The 19,380-nt window shown below is 34.5% G+C and overlaps 3 protein-coding genes across 3 annotated transcripts in view; 1 reads left to right on the top strand and 2 right to left on the bottom strand.

Annotated features, from left to right (window-relative positions):
• Window positions 1-2,317: 2,317 nt before the first annotated feature.
• Window positions 2,318-2,948, top strand: LOTGIDRAFT_171432 (hypothetical protein; the record flags this gene model as incomplete). Its single annotated transcript, XM_009047626.1, has 2 exons — window positions 2,318-2,405; window positions 2,632-2,948. 2 exons carry the CDS (start codon window positions 2,318-2,320, stop codon window positions 2,946-2,948), a joined length of 405 nt encoding a protein of 134 aa, XP_009045874.1.
• A 4,211-nt stretch (window positions 2,949-7,159) lies between these two features.
• Window positions 7,160-8,877, bottom strand: LOTGIDRAFT_171431 (hypothetical protein; the record flags this gene model as incomplete). Its single annotated transcript, XM_009047625.1, has 3 exons — window positions 7,160-7,504; window positions 7,694-8,140; window positions 8,485-8,877. The coding sequence occupies 3 exons, from the start codon at window positions 8,875-8,877 to the stop codon at window positions 7,160-7,162; spliced, it is 1,185 nt and encodes a 394-aa protein (XP_009045873.1).
• A 2,085-nt stretch (window positions 8,878-10,962) lies between these two features.
• The window catches only part of LOTGIDRAFT_137344 (hypothetical protein), a gene marked incomplete at both ends in the record, with an annotated part of 13,004 nt that continues 4,586 nt past the window's right edge, over window positions 10,963-19,380 (bottom strand). The window contains 5 exons of the mRNA XM_009047624.1: window positions 10,963-11,119; window positions 11,396-11,567; window positions 11,843-12,100; window positions 12,250-12,415; window positions 12,551-12,945. Of these exons, the coding sequence (XP_009045872.1) occupies window positions 10,963-11,119; window positions 11,396-11,567; window positions 11,843-12,100; window positions 12,250-12,415; window positions 12,551-12,945 (1,148 nt within the window). The remainder of the gene's footprint in view (window positions 11,120-11,395; window positions 11,568-11,842; window positions 12,101-12,249; window positions 12,416-12,550; window positions 12,946-19,380) is intronic.

The raw sequence follows: 19,380 nt of genomic DNA, 5'->3' as shown, positions 1-19,380 counted from the left end.
TGATCGCTATTGCTGACATGTATTTTGAGTAAATGAAGGACTGTGACTCCGTAAATTTTTTTAGAATCATATCCAACTTGTTTGATATCTTATAGATCTTAACCTATACACCAAATTTGATAAACATCTGACAATTTCTGTGGTTTCTATCATGTTTACAAACACTTTGAACTTATATACAGAATTTCAAGGGTTGAGAGTCTGTCAATATTTGTCGAATCGTACCCAAATTCGAATTTATTCACAAAGGCCGCGCAAACGTTCGTGGGTCCGCTAAGCCCAAGCAAACCAGACGCTATTCGGACACGCTAATTAGAAAGACAGCAATTCAGAACGCTAATCGGAATATTTAGCTAGTTTCAAATAGCGCCCGCAAAGGCCACATAATCACTATATAAAAAAGGTCTTGTTTGCTGCAGAGGAAGATGATCAAGCCGGGAAATTCGCCGAAATAAAATATTCAGGGACAGAATAAACCCCTTAGATGTATATGATGACAAGGACTTGTTGAAAGGTATCGTATGCCGCGCCCGTTAATTTAAAAGTCATCGACTTGAAAACAGCCATATATGCTGCACTGCAGGTACTTAGTGCTCTGCGTAATTATGCCAGTAGAAATTGTCAATACGTCAGTGGAGATCTTTGTGGGATAAGCCAAGCATCCGTTTGTCAATCGGGTTTCAGCAGTCGCCGAATTCCCAAAGTCATTGGGGTTTAGTGGCTATAAAAGCGCCGCATTTGAACGAAGATGCCTGTTTGTCGCAAAGGTTTTCATACGATCAACGTGCAATGATGTCTTTCAATGTTATCAAGGAGTACAGAAACTTATAGCTCTGTAAAATGTGCCTTCATTTTCGTTATGGTTGCGACTGAAGCCCCCGTCGTGCTACTGGTAATGTTGTATGTGTTCGTGTTGAGTAATTGTCAATTACGTCAGTTTGCGTGGTCGCTAATACTAACAACAGCGTTGGCTATGCGTAAAGTTTAGGGGCGACCGGCAAATAACACGTAAACGCAATGTTAACTCCACGCAACGCCAAACTAAGCGTTGCTTAAGTGTGTTAAGTGTGGTTCCGGTTCATTAAGGCGTCTTAACATTTACCCTAATAGAGATAGCGTAATTAATGCTGAGAACCTAAGTCTCCCAGTAATACGCATCATGAATATTTCGAAACTACATTCAGTATAGATAGAATTACTGAGTTTGACATGTCGGTTTAATCTATCTTATCCCAAATTTCTATCAGAAATGCTCTATATCAAGTTTGCGCATATAAGAACGATCTAAGATGGATTAAAAGATTTCATGCTGTAAATTGAACTTACTGAAACACCCTATAACAACGCCTACTTTCTTATTTCTTATCCGGATTTCACCAAACTTGGTATGCATGTGTATAATCCAATGGCCTACACTAAAAAACAATATGCCGCATGGGGCGCTGATACGCAACTCGGTCTTTAATAAACCTGAAATAGAACTGTGCTGTATCTGTAGACGCTTAGTGGCGGAATCTGTCAAGTTTCGATAGTTATTTCTGTTTCTGCAATGCCGACTGAATGTTGTGTTCCGCTTTGTAAATGTAGAGGGGGCATCTATTTCCTAAGAAAACTTCTGGTCGGTACAAGCTATGGAAAACTGCAATGCGAAGAGGCGAGAAAGACTGATCACCATCTAAGCATGCAGTGTTTTGCAAAGCTCACTTTGACGATGGCGACTACATGGGACAAACATGTTCAGGTAAATAATATTTGATATCCTTATCTTATAATAGGCCTTTTTATGAAATAGCTCTTTATAGAAGATTCAAATAAGTATAGCCTTATTTTGCTTTTGCTTTTATAAAAACAAATAATTTGAAAAAACTATTTTTACAGAGGACAATTTTTAGCCAAAATTGGCTAAATAAGTGTCTTTTTGGGGTTGAAATTTCCTTAGAGTTAAATTTGTATTAAATGTAAACTTACAAAAATTATATTTTTATCAACACTAAGGCTAAGGCATTCTATAACCAACAGTACTATTGTGAAAATATTCAAATTCTCAAGAAAATAATAGGCCTAGCAAAATAGAACTTCCATAGACAATTTTAAAATATTTTTGTGTTGATCTGTAGCCTATTCCTGAAGGTTCAAAACAAAAACATTTAAGATGTGAAATATAATTGGGACTGAACAAACATTCTATGAATAACATTGTATTTTTAGGAACTGAAAGATTGCAGGCTAGACTTAAAGCTACAGCCATTCCACACATTTTTCTCTGGCAGCAAAGTCTGACGGATACAGAGAAAGATGTAAGAGAAGACTATTAGACATGGAGGAAGAGGCTAGAAATTTAGATGCGCAGATTACAAATGATTTAAATGTTGTTGGTGAAGAAATAATCAATGACACATTGAAAGGTAATATTAAAGAGCCACAATAGGAAAATATATATTTTTTTTATTACGAATATGTAATCAAAATATCGTTAGAAGTCGTATGCAAAAAACCCGATGAAAAACAATTAAGAAATAAAGCCACAGTAAAGGTCCAAAGTTCATTATCGCACCTGTTGCCGAAGATTTACGATTCTAATTACCGAACACTTCCGAATGATACTGAAAACAATGCATGACGTCATATTAGGAACATTTATCAACTGTCAAACAATGGCGTCAATGACACACGAGGAAAAAGCATCCGAAGCACGGCCTATCGAATCCAGTGAAGACGAAGACGAACCAGAAAATGATTTGTCATGTGGGCCATCATCTTTTGGTGATGAAGATGAAAGAAAAAACCTTACAGAAAATCTAGATTTAGATGAAATCGAGGAGGTCGTTGCTGCTGTGGCTGGAATAAATCCATACCAGTTCGAACCATACGCTTCGGACTCCGAGACCACTGAGAATGAGGAGGGAGAAAATCCAGAAGAAAATAGACTTCAAGACAATTCTTGGTAAATTTAATTTAATTTGCGAGCTTCCATTTATCCTTTTAAAGTTCCGAATTTGGCTTTTCTCTTTCATCAATATGACAGACACTATTTTCGGGGTGCGTCTTTTCACTACCGATGGCCATCGACTAAGTTTTGTAACACGGACATAACTTTCATAAGACGACCCTTGGATATAAAAATTGATGTTGACATTTCCTGCATAACACAACATCCAGGATTCTCAACAGTCTGCCTTGATGTTCATGTTTTGAGTGTTGCATACTTCCAGTGCAGACAGGAAGATTCTAACGCCAGTAGGTAATTTTCTGCCACCACTAGTTATTTTGGGTTCTACCCAGGAACTAACTAGATACCTGTTACTCAAGTAGAGCGGATTCAGCGTTTTACTTCGAAGAGAGTGGGCAAGTAACCAGCTAAAAAGTGGTTCTGCCTTATCCTTTAATTTCCCTATTGAGACCCTTATCCCAATTTTTTAGTGTCTATTGCTACAAATTTCGTTTGCGAGTTTAAGGCTTTGCTTTTAATTACAACAGTATTCATTGACAAAAAAAGTATACCACATATACAATAACATCAAAACTGTATCGTAAGATTTACAAGATATTACTACCTTGGGTAGGACTCGGACTACTAACCGATATCTATGCAGAGATATCAGCAGCCAAGCATTACCAGTCAACACACCAATTACAGAATCATTTGAGACTATAATAATTTCGATAACAACTTAACGAATGGTCAAAAATGACAATTATTAAAAAATCATATAAATTACAAAATGACAAACAAAATATTTAGAATATCAAAAATGGCATTTTGTTAATATTGACAATATTATAGAATTATTAAAAGAATTTACAGTTATTTAAATTGGCTTCAATATATAATTTTCTTAATTGCTTTATAATTTTTAGTTTAAGTTATCTCCCTTGTCAACATTGTCTTGACGTATAAACTTTTTTAAAACATGATAAAAATTGCAAAGCTTTCGTAACATTTGATATGAGACACACATATTGTTTTGTAAATATAAATCCGACAGTAATAAGAATAAGGAATACACTTACGATAAAATAAAGCCAAAATCTTTCAGTTACAGAGGAAACAGGTATAGCTTATTTTATTTCCACATTTCTTTTGATGTTTTATAATAGTTTCTGAATCAAATTTTTTTCCACACCATCTACAATACTCTGTAATACTGTTTTCCATAACCTGTAAAGATAAAGATGAATGAGTTTTAATTGTATAATTATTACAAAACATATTCACTCAAATGGCCACGAGGTTTTGATTCTCTGCCAGATTTAGTGATATACATATGATCATTATAATAAAAAAGCTCATCAGTATCTTCTTCGATAACTTCTTCTGTATCTTCTTCTGTAATTAAAGACTGTTTTTTCAATCTGTCGGTATGTACAATTTTTGTGGTGCTGCCCATGTCTACCTGGACAGTTATATCCGAAATTTTCTATATAATCTTGTATGGCCCCTTCCAACTTTTGAAATTTCTTCGGTATATCCGGATTGACTAGGGGTGTACAACCATACAAGATCATTTACTTGGAATGAGCGGTTTTTTAGACCGAATATCATATTGTCTTTTCTGTCTAACTGCAGCTTGTTTCAGATTTACTCGAACATGATCGTATACATCTGTAAACTTTTCTCTTATGTTAGCGGCATAAGATGTTAAAGTTTCTTTAGCTTCTGGTGGTAATCCAAACATTAACTCTAACGGTGTTATTACTTCCCTTCCAAACATAAGATAGTTCGGTGACATCTTACTGCTTTCTTACTGGGTACTTCTGTTCGCCGACATTACATATAGTAAATAGTCGTCCCAGTTATCTTGTTTAGTGCGGATAAAAGCTGATAACATGTTTTGAACAGTACGGTTGAATCGTTCAACAAGTCCGTCCGACAGTGGATGATATGCTGTTGTTCGGGTTTTCTCTATTCCAAGAAGATGACATATTTCTGTAAATATTCGACTTTCAAACTGTCTTCCTTGGTCACTGTGGAGTTGATATGGTATACCTACTCTCAGAAAAACCTCTGGAACAAGAATTTTAACAATAGTTCTTGTTTCCATATTAGGCATTGGAAATGCTTCGGTCCATTTTGTATAATAGTCGTAGAAAACAAGAATGTAGCAGTTACCTGACGATGTTGGGGGTCAATTTGCCCCATTATGTCAATCGCCATGCGCTCTAAAGGAGCACCAGTTCCAAAAGAACTGAGATTCGCCCTCTGTTTACTGCCTTTTCTGCGACAGCAGATTAAACACTTAGCAACATAATCACGAACATCGGCATTCTTTCCTGGCCAATAATATCTGTCTCTAAGTCGGGATAATGTTTTTCTTACACCAAGATGTCCGCCAGTTGGAGCATCGTGTGCCAACCTTAAAGTTTCTTTAATAGCATCCTTCGGTAAGATTATCTGTGTCACTTTCTTATGTGATGTAACAGGTATCTCCCTACATAGAAGTCCATCCTTTACTACAATTAGATCCCATTGTGACCATAACTTCTATAGACTTTGAGATTCACAAGATACTTCTTAATAATAAGGTTTTCTTTGAGAATCTTTCCATTTCTTAAGTTTAGACAAGTCTCTATCTTCTTGTTGTAAAGTTAATAAACTACTTATATCAGGTGTTAAAACATTGATACTAGCTGTAGATGTCATGGGTGTTTCTATGACTGTCTGATCTTCCCTGTTTTGATTTCTCTCGCATTGAACACATGGTTTGCGAGATAATCCATCAGCATTTCTATGAACAAGCCCAGGTCGATGTTTTATTTCGAATCTGTATTCAGCCACACTTTCCAACCATCTCACTACTTGGCCTTCTGGATTACGAAAATTCATAAGCCAGGTCAATGCACCATGGTCTGTTCTAATCAAAAATGATATACCAAATAAATACGGCCGAAAGTGTTTGATCATTTTTACAACGGCTAACAGTTCTTTTCCGGTTACACAGTATTGTTTTTCAGCTTTGGATAAACTTTTGCTTGCGTAGGCAACCACCCTCTCTGTCCAACTATATTTTTTGAAAGGACTCCACCAATTCCATATGCACTAGCATCAGTATCCAGAATAAATGGTTTTGTAGGGTCTGGATATGCTAGTATTGCGGCTGTAGTTAATCTTGTTTTCAAGGTTTGAAAAGCATCATTGTGTTCTTCATCCCATCGAAAAAGTTTATTTTCTGTGTAAGTTTGTGCAATGGTGCAGCAATTTTTGAAAATTGATTAACGAAGCGTCTGTAATAGGAACACATCCCCAAAAAACTTCTTAGTTCATGAATATCTTTTGGAGGAGGACATTTCTTGACTGCTGATATCTTTGACGGGTCTGTTGAAATACCATCTTTTGACACTACATGATCTAGGTAGTTAACTTCCTTTTGAAACAGGTTACATTTCTTCGCCTTGATTTTCAATCCGACAGTTTTCAACCTATTAAAATCTTGTGTCAGATGTATGAAATGTTCGTCAAATGAACGAGAAAATATGATTATATCGTCAAGATATATTAAGCAGATATCAAATTGTAAACCTGATAAGACTTTTTCCATCAACCTTTCAAAAGTCGATGGCGCATTGCATAGTCCAAACGGCATTACTTTAAATTGATAAAGTCCTTGAAAAGTTGTAAATGCTGTTTTGGGTTTATCTTCCTCATCCATAGTAACTTGCCAATATCCCGAAGATAAATCTAAAGTGGAGAACCATTCTACACCATTTAATGAATGCAGTGTTTCATCGATTCTTGTTAATGGATAAGCATCTTTCTCGGTTTCTGTATATAACTTTCTGTAGTCTACACAAAATCTGGTAGTACCATCTTTCTTATTAACAAGAACTATAGGACTAGCCCAAGGACTTGCCGATTCTTCTGTAACATCCTGTTCAAGCATTTTCTTTAAAGCTTCCTCCACTTCTACTTTCTGGTGAAGAGGAATTCGTCTGGCTCTCTGCTTGATAGGACTAGCAGTACCAGTTTTTATCTTGTGAGTGACATCTTTGGTCTTGCCAAGATCTAAATCACTCTTTGCAAATATATTTTGAAACTGACTTAAAAAGTTTTTAAGTTTAAGCTTTTGGAGTTTTAAGGTGATTGGGAAAATCATCAAACTTTTTACTCGAAAGCTGTTGCTTATTAGGCACATCAACTTTAATCCAATTGTCCAATGGTTGTTTACTTAAAAATTGTAACTGGGTTTGTAGAAACATTCATGATCCTAACCGGCACTGACAACACCTTTTCTTTTGGATGTTTTTCTATCATGACGGTTTGTCCGTTCAAATCGTTCTTAACCGACTCATGGATTCTACCAGGTACTATCATTTCATGACCAGCAGGAATCATTATACTCTTAGCAGCTATTTTTCTTTTCACTGATGAACCACCTACAAATTGAAGGCTTAATGTCTTTTCGGATAACTCCATTTCTCTGTTTTTAAGGTCAATCTTACAACCATGTTTCTCAAGAAAATCTAATCCAAATATACAATGAGATCCTATATCGGCAACGACGACTGGCTGTTTATAAACCATATCACCAAAAACAAATGTAAGTTCTGTGGCTCCCTTTGTCATATTTTTTCCATCAGCAAGGCTTATGTCGTAACAAACCTTTTTCAAACAGGGTTGTTTGCTTATCTGTTCAAATACAGCTGTTGACACAAGGGTCGTGGTAGCTCCTGTATCTACCAATCAATATGTCTGTACGTTCTCTATTTGAGCTAGCATGTGTAGACCTGCTTCACATAGAGCTCTTAAGAACTTATTAATTCTTCTTTTTTTCTTGTTACTTTTATTTCTCATTGTATGTGCTTTATCGTTGGATTTCTTCTTTGTATTGTCTTTCTTGAACCAACAATTCGTACTAGAGTGTCTCTTCTTCTTGCAATTTTCACAGATAATATCTGTTCGTTTCTTCTGTTTTTCGAGAATGTCTATTTTAGTCTGTAAGGATTTCATTCCTTCAGTTAATTGCGTTATCTGGGTCATAATTTGATCAGCTAGACTTTTGTCAATTGCACCATCACTTTCTGGTTTTGGTTCTGTTACAGACCGAGAATATTTCTGTTTTGGACGCTTCGATTCATTAGAAACTCTGAAGGATTCTGATTCTACTGCTATATGAACAGCTTCTTCTATATTAGAAGGTCTTGTCTGTTGGATTTTCCAGACCATGTCCATATCATCTTGTAGTGAATCTAGGAATGCGTCATTTGCCAAAACATCTTGTAAATTCTATTCGGCTGTAGGGTATGCCAAAACACCCATTCTTGTAATTGATTGTCTTAACTCAGTCAATTTTTTGTGTTATGTTATGTTTTCTTCTTTGGTTTTTTAGTTCACTTTTGTGAAGTTCTGTTTGATTACGAGGTTGAAATCGTCTTTCCAACGCAACCATTAATGATTCATAATCATAGCGATGTTCAGGTGCGAGTGAACTAAGAACTTGTTGGGCAAAACCCATTAAACATTAAGGCTAAATGGAGGCCTTGTTCTACCTTTGTCCATTTATTAATTCTTATACAGGTTTGAAAATGAGCTTTGTAATCCATTAACGGCGTAGTGCCATCATATTTACTTGCTGCAAGTATAGGTTTTCTATACTGCTGCTGTCTACCATACACATTATGATGTGCATCTTCCCTTTGGTTCCAAACTGGATCCATGGGATCAGGAGTAAACTCCAATCTGTGTGACAGTGGATCTCCTGTTTCTTTAGGTCTGGTATCTGTCTGTTTTGTTTCTGATAGTGATAGGGTAAATTCAGGACTTTCATGTTGACTGATTTGTTCCCTTTGCACACTATCGAAAAGAACATCTGACAATGTACGGCGACTTCCAGAACCTCTTTTATTAGACACTTCGCTAGAAGTAGAATCTGTTTTATCCATTCTTACAATTGAAGGATTTTAATCATTAAAATGGGTAATTTCGACAGATATCCCACCTCTGCCACCAAAAATCTGTAACGCTTTACCAATGCTCTTGGCTTGGTTCTGACGCCAGTAGGTAATTTTCTGCCACCACTAGTTATTTTGGGTTCTGCCCAGGAACTAACTAAATACCTGTTACTCAAGTAGAGCGGATTCAGCGTTTTACTTCGAAGTGAGTGGGCAAGTAACCAGCTAAAAAGTGGTTCTGCCTTATCCTTCAATTTCCCTATTGACACCCTTATCCCATTTTTTGAGTGCTTATTGCTACAAATATCGTTTGCGAGTTTAAGGCTTTGCTTTTAATTACAACAGTATTCATTAACCAAAAGTATACCACATATACAATAACATCAAACTGTATCGTAAGATTTACAAGACATTACTACCTTGGGTCAGACGACTCGGACTACTAACCGATATCTATGCAGAGATACCAGCAGCCAAGCATTACCAGTCAACACACCAATTACAGAATCATTTGAGACTATAATAATTTCAATAACAACTTAACGAATGGTCAAAAATGACAATTATTAAAAATACATATAAATTACAAAATGACAAACAAAATATTTAGAATATCAAAAATGGCATTTTGTTAATATTGACAATATTATAGAATTATTAAAATAATTTACAGTTATTTAAATTGGCTTCAATATATAATTTTCTTAATTGCTTTATAATTTTTAGTTTAAGTTATCTCCCTTGTCAACGTTGGCTTGACGTATAAACTTTTTAAAACATGATAAAATTGCAAAGCTTTCGTAACATTTGATATGAGCCACACATATTGTTTTGTAAATATAAATCCGACATTAATAAGAATAAGGAATACACTTACGATAAAATAAAGCCAAAATCTTTCCTGAGAATTAGAGGTACTATAGTAAACACAAGCTAGTCTTGTACTTTAAGACTTAAATGTATAACTCTCAAAAATAAACAGACAACAAATAATCATTTCCTAGATTCGCGACCATACCAAAACAAAATAAATTCCATGCATCCATTCTAAATTTAAAGTTCGGAATTGTACAATTTATTTCTCTATCAGGTTACAAAGACATTTTTGCCAACCATGATTTTAATATAACAGACTAAATATCAAGGATATGTAAGCAATCTCTAAAGCAAACGCTGTAAATAACGGACATAATTTTTATCATTGGACATGTGGTTTCTCAACAGTAAGCTAAGCTTTTGACCTTGTACTTAGAAATCATCATGTTTCTCAAGATATACAAGAGTTGGCACAATATTTATCATAGGACATAAGTAGATTGTAATTTAAATTTAAGTCCTTTATATTTTATTTGTAATATTTGTTCAAAAATCAAATGTTAGATGGTGCTGGCAATTCCTCGGGAAAGAGGTACGTGTAGTCATTCCTTCATGTGCAGTATTACGAATTAGGAGCACATTTCCTGGCCAGAATTACACTGGTTTCCATCAGGCAGACAGTGACTAGTTACCGTACTGCAGTGTTTAAGCGGCTCATCAGATTTTGAACGACTATCACTCCTCATATTCACTACAAAGAGTTTAACACCATGCTCATTCATATGTGATACCTCTCCAAGACCCATCACTGTGGTCATCGCTGTTTGTACATAGTCTACAAGAGTAAAAAGTTTAATCTTTAAAAAACATTTTAACTTCGAAATATATGATTTTACATTAAAGGGATTGTAAAGAGGTTTTCTAAATTTTGTAAGTGTATCGGGCCACTGATAGCATGATTTTGCGCCATTCCAATTTCCATTCCAACGTCTGTATTTCTTGCAATTCCACTATGGCGTCACTGACAGTGATCTACCGGAAGCTTCTATTGATATCTATGCAGATCACTATGAGTGATCAGTGTCCCCGATTCACATACAAAGTTTAAACAACCTCTTTACAATCCCTTTAATCATAATATCTTTGGGGTGTAAAACCTACTCGTCTAACACCTTGTTGGTGTATGTAATACATGAAGAATCCAGACATTAATGACCAACACTTGACTTGCTTGGCTTTTAAAGATCAGTACTACTTGGATCACTTACCATATGTGCAGTCTACCAAAATTCTTCGGACAGAATAATCCCCCTTCTTAAACTTTGGGTAGACTATCTTGTACCGTGCTCTGCCATCCTTTGTTACAGCTTGTTTCCTTTGGCTGTTCTCATTAAAGTGTAGAGCTGCCAGCCACAACCTGTTTAAATTTTAAATAAAACTGATGTAGTTCAGTTGTTTCATACAGAAATTCATTGAAAAAAATATGAGAACAAAAAGCAAATCTTTACAACTAATTTCAAACAATGGGTAGACACGCAGTCTCAAGTTCATTTCATATTCTGATCTTTAATACATGGACTTTTTATGGTATACCATTGTCCATCTGTTTCAGTTTATCGTTAACACTTTTTACTCTAAAATCAAATAAAATTTTATCAAATTTATTTAAATTTGTGCATATCATGCTGCGCACTGTGGAAGCATTCCATGGTAAGAAAAGCCAATCATTTTGGGTGCAAAGTGGTTTATTACAGAATGGTACCATTCCAAGGCTGATGTCTGTTTGCCTGGTGACAGCGTGACAACATTCTTTTTCATTTGACAGTGACACACAATTCCCTGCAGCTTTGCATACACCTTTGTTCCTGAAATAAAATTGAACATTGACAGAGATGTTACACATTACAGGGACATATGTTTTATAACCAATTTTGGGATGTACAGATGAACAGACGGACTAGGGCAAAACTTCCACTACGACAGGGGGCATAAAAACAGCTGAGAATAGCCACATATTGCATATACAAATGTACCTGAAATGTTTCAAACAAACATAAGCCAAGGCTCTGTGTTCAAGGCCCTTATTAAGATATACTTTTCTTTTATAATTTTACAAATTGTTAATAAGATTTATCAGTACCTGGTTTAAGCCATTTTTTGTGCCTTTCTCTGCCCTCTAAAGGCCCATGCTGACATGCTGGAAATTCATCACCATGTCGATCATGTACATTTATGATGTGGTTCAGAATAGAATACCACTTAGCAACAATAACATCCTGGTCCTGTCCTGTGGAAGAGGCAACAGAACAGTAAAGGTGGTTGACAATACTTTTAATCCATGGCTGAGGGTCATTGCAGTCTTTTTCTATTGAAAGTTTAGCCAACTTTTTCTTTAAACCTGAAAAATAGCCATTTCATTATATATTTTACCTAACAAAATGTGTTCATAAAACATTCATGCCACAGTAAAAAAAACCCTGCTAATATTGCCAATAATAGTAAAGTACTTTTAAAAAACTTCATTTAACAGCATTTTAAGAAACTAACCTTTGGCAACATGCCATACATCCAAGTGGTGTGTTGTTTCCCGTATCCACTTTGCTATCATTTTGTGTCCATCTCTTATGATTTTCTTAATTGGGATATCATGGTGACAGAAAAACTTGACACTCCGCACTAATCCACTAATAATAATTTGGTTTGCTTGCACTCTCTCCATCAGTCTGTCCATCTGCCTAATCAGTTTTCAACACTTTTTTCATAATGCTTAAAGATATTAATTTGATTTTCAGTATGAATTTTTTTAGGACTAATTTCAAAGCAAACAAATGTAAATATATACCTGAACTAATTGAATATCTGCAACAGTTCTCTCATCTAAATCAATCATATTGTAACTTCCATACTTTGCGCAATGTCCAGGGGTGTCACATCTTCCACCACCGCCAAGTACAACACCTCTACCACTTTGAATAATATCTCGAACATAATTTTGTTGGTAATTAAACCAAACATGCCCTAATGCTGGAAAAATAAAGTACTTCTGGTGGTTCATGTAGGTACTCATACTGATACAAGAAATGTTCATGAAGTTGTACATCCTCAATACTTCACTTGGAATTGATCCAAAGAGGAGAATGGCAGAAGACATGCTTAAATTTCCAGCTGGCTTTCCTCCGACAAAAGGCTGGCTAAACCATTTGAAAGAAAATTTACAGGCAAGACATACATAAGATATCTTTACTAGAGAACCATTCACATAATTTAAAAGTTAAGGCGAAGTTTGACTATAATTTTATTATAGTAAGGTTTAGGTAGAGATCAAATGAGATATGCGCATGCGCCAATCCATCTTGAACTATCTGTTTGTTTGCCCCCTAAGGGCAGGGACATGTAAAATAAAAACTTCATCCATGAATTACATTTATCATCCCCATGAACTGGTGGGTATTTGATCTCTGCCTAAACCTCACTATAATAGAACTATAGTCAAACTTCGCTTAACTTTTAAATTTTAAATCTCGTTTCGGTTTATCTGTAGAGATCCAATGAGACTTTAAAGTGGCAATCAAACAGATTACATAAGTACATAATAAGCTTTAATAGTATATCAACTATTCCACCTACAATTATGATAACACACTGTTACAATAGTTACTTTGATGTACAATAGGTCTATCATAAAACTAAGCAAATGTGGACACTTTTGACTAACCAGCATTATTTAGGATATGTTCAATAGGAACATCCGCCAATTTAGCCTTAGAAACTTAGGCAGATCGCACACTGTGTGTTTTATAAATAGACACATCAAATTAATCCACCTACTTATTAAACAATTTAACAAAACTAATAAAAACTTTCATCTCATTGCCCCTTACATCTTTTGTTTTTTCTAGATATTCTTTCAAAGTATGAAAAGGACATATATGAATATTGTCCGGGTAACAGTCAATTACAGCCTTTGGGGGTATATACCCTGGCCTTGACTGCTTGAGATAATTTCTAGGAAAATCAAAGGTGGAAGAATTTTCTCCTTTTACTACATTATGTAAATCTAATAGACCCAAAGACTGACATCTAGCAGCCAAGATTAAACTAAGTAAAAAAAACTGTTTTTAATGACAATTCTTTAAGAGTTAACTTTTCAACTGGTGAAAGATTTTCTATCCAGTGTAATACAACCTGAACATCCCAGATTTCATTATATCCGGGTGTAGGTGTTCTCATACTGTAAACACCTTTCATAAAACAAAGAATTAAAGGATGCTTTCCTATGTTGACACATTCAGATAGATTAAAAACTAATTTTGACACTGCAGACCTTGCAGTGTTAATGCAACTATAAATCATCATCAAAGAGTTTAGTTAAAAATTGAATCACATATTGTACAGTTGTTTCACACGGATCAATTTTCCATTTACAACAAAACTTGAACCATCGTTTAATATAAGTTTCATATTGTTTACGGGTGTGTCCAAGAGTTCCACAATATGCTGGTAGACTGTTCTGAAAACTTAAATTCTCCCATCGAATTCCGGAAACTTTGCAAGCTATAAGAGTCAACTTCCTTCTGAGAGGATGTAGTTTGTCCGGTTGATGTGGCATTGACAACAGTTTGTTTAATCTGGGCAACACTCTTGGAAAATCCACCAACAATTTCAGTAGAAGGCTGAACCATGGTTGTGTTGTCCACAATGGTAGAACAATTATTCCATAACATTGATCTTCTCTTATCTTTTTCAAACATCTTGTGATAAGACTGAAAGGTGGAAATAAATAAATATCATTAGACCATGTCAATGAAAATGCATCAACATGTTTAGCACCAGAATCCGGTCTCCATGACACATAAGTAGAAACCTGATAATTAAGTCTTGATGCAAAGAGATCAACAACTGGGTTACCAAATATCTTAACAATATGATTGAAAACATTTTTATCAAGCATCCATTCTGTTTCATCATTAAAATGCCTGCTTTCAATCAGCTTGAACATTTTCCACTCCAGGTATATAAGATGCTGTAACCCAGATATCTTTCTCTATGCACCAAGAACATAGCTCTTTAATCAAATTGTTTAATCTAGGGGACTTAACTCCACCCATATGATTTATATATGCTATTGCAGCAGTGTTATCCATGTACAACTGAACATGGGTAAAATCGATTTCAGGGCAAAAAGATTTTACTGCAAAAAATGCTGCCAATAATTCAAGATCATTTATTGATTTATCAAAACAAAATCTTAAAAATTTTCTATCAGTTTCTGCTATGTTTACACCATAGTATGAATCTGTAAAATCGATTGATGTTATAAAGCAATTTTTGGTAATCAAATTTATAGCAGTATTAAAGGTATCCATCTTAAAATGGTAATATTCCAAATTTTCATTTAAATTCTTTAAATTCAAAATAACTCGAAAGGAATTTGGCTCCCTCTTTGGTCTAATAAAAATATTTGAAATATATTCACCCTTAGAATGATGGGTCTTTTCAATGACCCCCTTCTCAATTAAAATGGACAACTCCTTCCCAATAATAGTCATCTCATTTTCGGAAAAAACAATTTGTTTAGGGATGAAATGCTGCTGTGGGGTTTTACCATCCACAAACTCTAATTTAAGACCCATGATGTCTTGAAGAACGCGTCTATCAGATGTTATATCTCTCCAATTATTAATAAATTTACATAAATTTCCAGCTGTTCTACAAATTTGACTTCCAGAATCATTCACACTTACCTGTGTTATGTCTAATTGTTTGTTATCGAAATGTCAATTCTTTTTTTGTTTTTTTTTTTTTTGTCTACTTCTGGTCACGCTCCCCAGCCAAAACTGCACATACCACAGATTATCTGACATCATTATCTCTTATACTTAGCGTGTCGCTATTGTTTAAATGTAAAATGACGCATCTTCGCCCAACCGGAAATGACGTAGGACTTTAACCGTTCATTACGTCTTTCCAATACCTGCCATTATTCTGAATCTATTTTGAACATAATTTTTGTTTTGTTCATTACTTTGAACAAATGTCTAAAAGATAGCAATTTAAGAAATTTCAAATTTTGACTTTTGTTGCTGACTTTTAGAGATTTTATTTAAAGCATTTTTTAAACTTCCACAATTTTATTGCGATCGATCTGAAAATTTTCATGTAGATAAACATTTTGATTGTGAACAAAAATATGCTTTCAAAATTTAGATATCACTTCCGGTTTTGACGTCATTCGCCTCCAAACTTCAAATTTCAACTTCCGGAATTTTGTAGATATTTGAAAAATTCTTTTTGCAATTAGTTATAATTGTCCCCGTAAAGATTTTGGAATCAAAAAATTTGACCTGGAAGTATTGTGTAAGACGCCATCTTGATATGACTCATTTTTATAAAACTCAAAATGGGGCCTCAGGGTAAAATTGGATGTGCGTAAATTTGATGTTTATGTGAACTACAATCGATTGCTAACAAAACATGGGAAGCCGATTTTTGAATTTTGGCTTTGTATTTTTTTTATTTCCGGTTTTATGTTTTCAGTAATTGTCAAAACTATTAAGGCTCATATCTAGTGACTTTGACCTTTGGTGACCTTGTGACCTGAACAAAAGTTGTTGCCTCTTACGAGATCTATCCGATTATATCTACACTTTTGTTGGTCATCGTTAACTTCCGGTTCTACAGCCATTGGAAAATCGCGATTTTTAACTTTGAAGAGCTCTGTCACGTGACCTAATTAACATACGACATAAATTCTTATATATTCTTTGAGTGCATGAAATCTCCTTTTTGGTGATATATCACACTTGATATTTTGATCAAAATTGCGCGTTTTAAAAATCGAAAATTTTGTACTGACTTCTATAGTAACTGTGCGTAAAATCACGGTGTCTATAATTTACCGACAGTCACTGTTGCCCTAAAAAAAAGTTTAACTACGAATATCTCATGATCTAATGATTGTAAAGACTTGAAATTTTGAACATTATTTAACAGTGTAGACATCATCACAGACAAATTAAAATTTTTGAAGTGGGCATGGCACATCCGGTGTGCATTTACCTTTACCTGAAATATGTTTTCAATTGTCATCCTAGAAATTTTGCATCAAAATAGATCACTGCTTAGGACAATTTGTGATAAGATTACAGTTGTTTGCATTCTTTACTTTAAAAAAGGGAACAGGTTTAACAATTTTATAAATTTTCATTTTTGATCTTTAGCATGAATGACCTTGACCTTTGCATGGTCAAAGGTCATTGACTAAGGATGACCATTCTTACTTTGATCTTTGATGTCCGATATATACTTCCGGTTTTGCAGACGTCCAAAACAGCAATTTTCGAAACTTCAAAGGCTCATATTACTTTTATTTGACATTTGTTGACCTTTTGACCTGAACAAAAGTTGTTGCCCCTTACGAGATATATCCGATAATATCTTCACTTTTGTTGTGCATTGTTAACTTCCGGTTTTACAGCAATTTGAAAATCGCGATTTTTAACTTTGAAGAGCTCTGTCACGTGACCTAATTAACATATAACAAAATTTCTTATATATTCTTAGAGTGCATGATCTCTCCTTTTTGGCGATATATCACACTTGATATTTTGATCAAAATTGCGCGTTTTAAAAATTGAAAATTTTGTACTGACTTCTATAGTAACTGTGCGTAAAATCACGGTGTCTATAATTTACCGACAGTCACCGTTGCCCTAAAAAAAGTTTAACTACGAATATCTCATGATCTAATGATTGTAAAGACTTGAAATTTTGAACATTATTTAACAATGTAGACATCACCACAGACAAATTAAAATTTTTGAAGTGGGCGTGGCATATCCTGTGTGCATTTACCTTTACCTGAAATTTTTGCAATTGTCATAACTCGCAAAGTTTGTAATTGTCATCCTAAAAATTTTGCATTAAAGTAGATCACTGCTTAGGACAATTTGTGATAAGATTACAGTTGTTTGCGTTCTTTACTTTAAAAAAGGGAACAGGTTTAACAATTTTAAAAATTTTTATTTTTGAACTTTAACGTAAATGACCTTGACTTTTGCATGGTCAAAGGACATTGATCTACGATGACCATTCTTACTTTGATTTTTGATGTGCAACATATACTTCCGGTTTTACAGACGTCCGAAAACAGCAATTTCGAAACTTCAATGGCTCATATTACTTTTATTTAACCTTTGTTGACCTTTTGACCTGAACAAAGGTTGTTGCCCATTACGAGATATATCCGATAATATTTTCACTTTTGTCGTGCTCCGTTAACTTCCGATTCTACAGCCAATTGAAAATCGCGATTTTTAACTTTAAAAAAAGGTCTATCACGTGACCTAATTTATATATGAGCGAAAATTTATCTTTAGTCCTTATTACACGCAATCTATTCTTTGAAATGATATATAACACTTGGTATTTTGATTAAAATTGAATTTGAAAATTTTGTATTGACTTCTATAGTAACTTTGCGTAATTTTAACGGTTTCTATAATCCACCGACAGTCACCGTTGCCTTAAAAAAACATTTAACTACGAATATCTCATGATCTAATGATTGTAAACACTTGAAATTTTGAACATCATTTGACATTGTACACATTATTACAGACAACACAAAATTTTTGCAGTGGGCCTGGCAAATCCGGGTTACTTTTACGTTTACCATAAATAATTCAAATTGTTATAACTCGAAAATTTTGCATTTTTCACCATCGAAATTTTACAAAAAATTAAAGCACTATTTGGGACAATATCTGATAGAGTTACATTTTGTTTAGGCCTTTTACTTTAAAAAAGGGAATAGGATTTAAAATTTATAAAATTTTGATATTTTGACCATTTACATGCATAATCTTGGTCTTTAGAAGGTCAAAGGTTATTGATCTACGATATCCATTCATACTTTTATCTTTGATGTCCGACATATATTTTCGCTTTTACAAACGTCCCAAAACAGCAATTTTCAACACTTTTAAGGCTTATATTCTCTTTTATTTGACCTCTGTTGACCTCTTGGCCGAAACACAAATTATTGTACCTTTCCAAAAATATTTTCATTTTTGTTGTGCGAATTGTACTTTTAACTTTACAGCTATTTGAAAATTCGACTTTTTACTACCGAATGTTAACACCTTTTAGTATCGAATGGTATCAAATTCATGTGTCTTCTCACTACCGAACGGTAAACGGTTTAAACGATTTTTTCTACTATTGAACGTTTACATGCTTTTCTTTCCGGTAATCCCATTGTGACTTTAAAATGCAACGTTTTATCGATGTATCAGGTTGGATGCGCACTGCTTCGGTACCGTTATAACGGTTCTTTGCTGAAAGCAAAGTCCCAGTTTGTTATCGAAATGTCAATTCTTTTTTTTTGTGGGACTATGCTTTCAGCAAAGTCCCAGTTTGTTATCGAAATGTCAATTCTTTTTTTTTTTTTTTTTTTTTTTTTTTTCCGAAATTTCAACACCTTCCTGAGCTTAGACTACAATAGTTGCAGCAACCATTCAACATTCACGAACCTTAGATATAGGCGACGATGTGCATAAATATATTTTGGATCTTTTTTGCAAAACCGGAAGTGCCACAGTTCAATATATGCAAGAATAGATAATCGGCTCTAGAAGTCGTATTTTTCGGTCGATTTTCTTTGGGTTTGCATTTTTG

Source organism: Lottia gigantea, assembly GCF_000327385.1.
Source record: "Lottia gigantea unplaced genomic scaffold LOTGIsca_114, whole genome shotgun sequence".
Classification (NCBI taxonomy): domain Eukaryota; kingdom Metazoa; phylum Mollusca; class Gastropoda; family Lottiidae; genus Lottia; species Lottia gigantea.
Note: the sequence above shows the minus strand (reverse complement) of the source record. Positions and strands in the feature narration are given on the sequence as shown.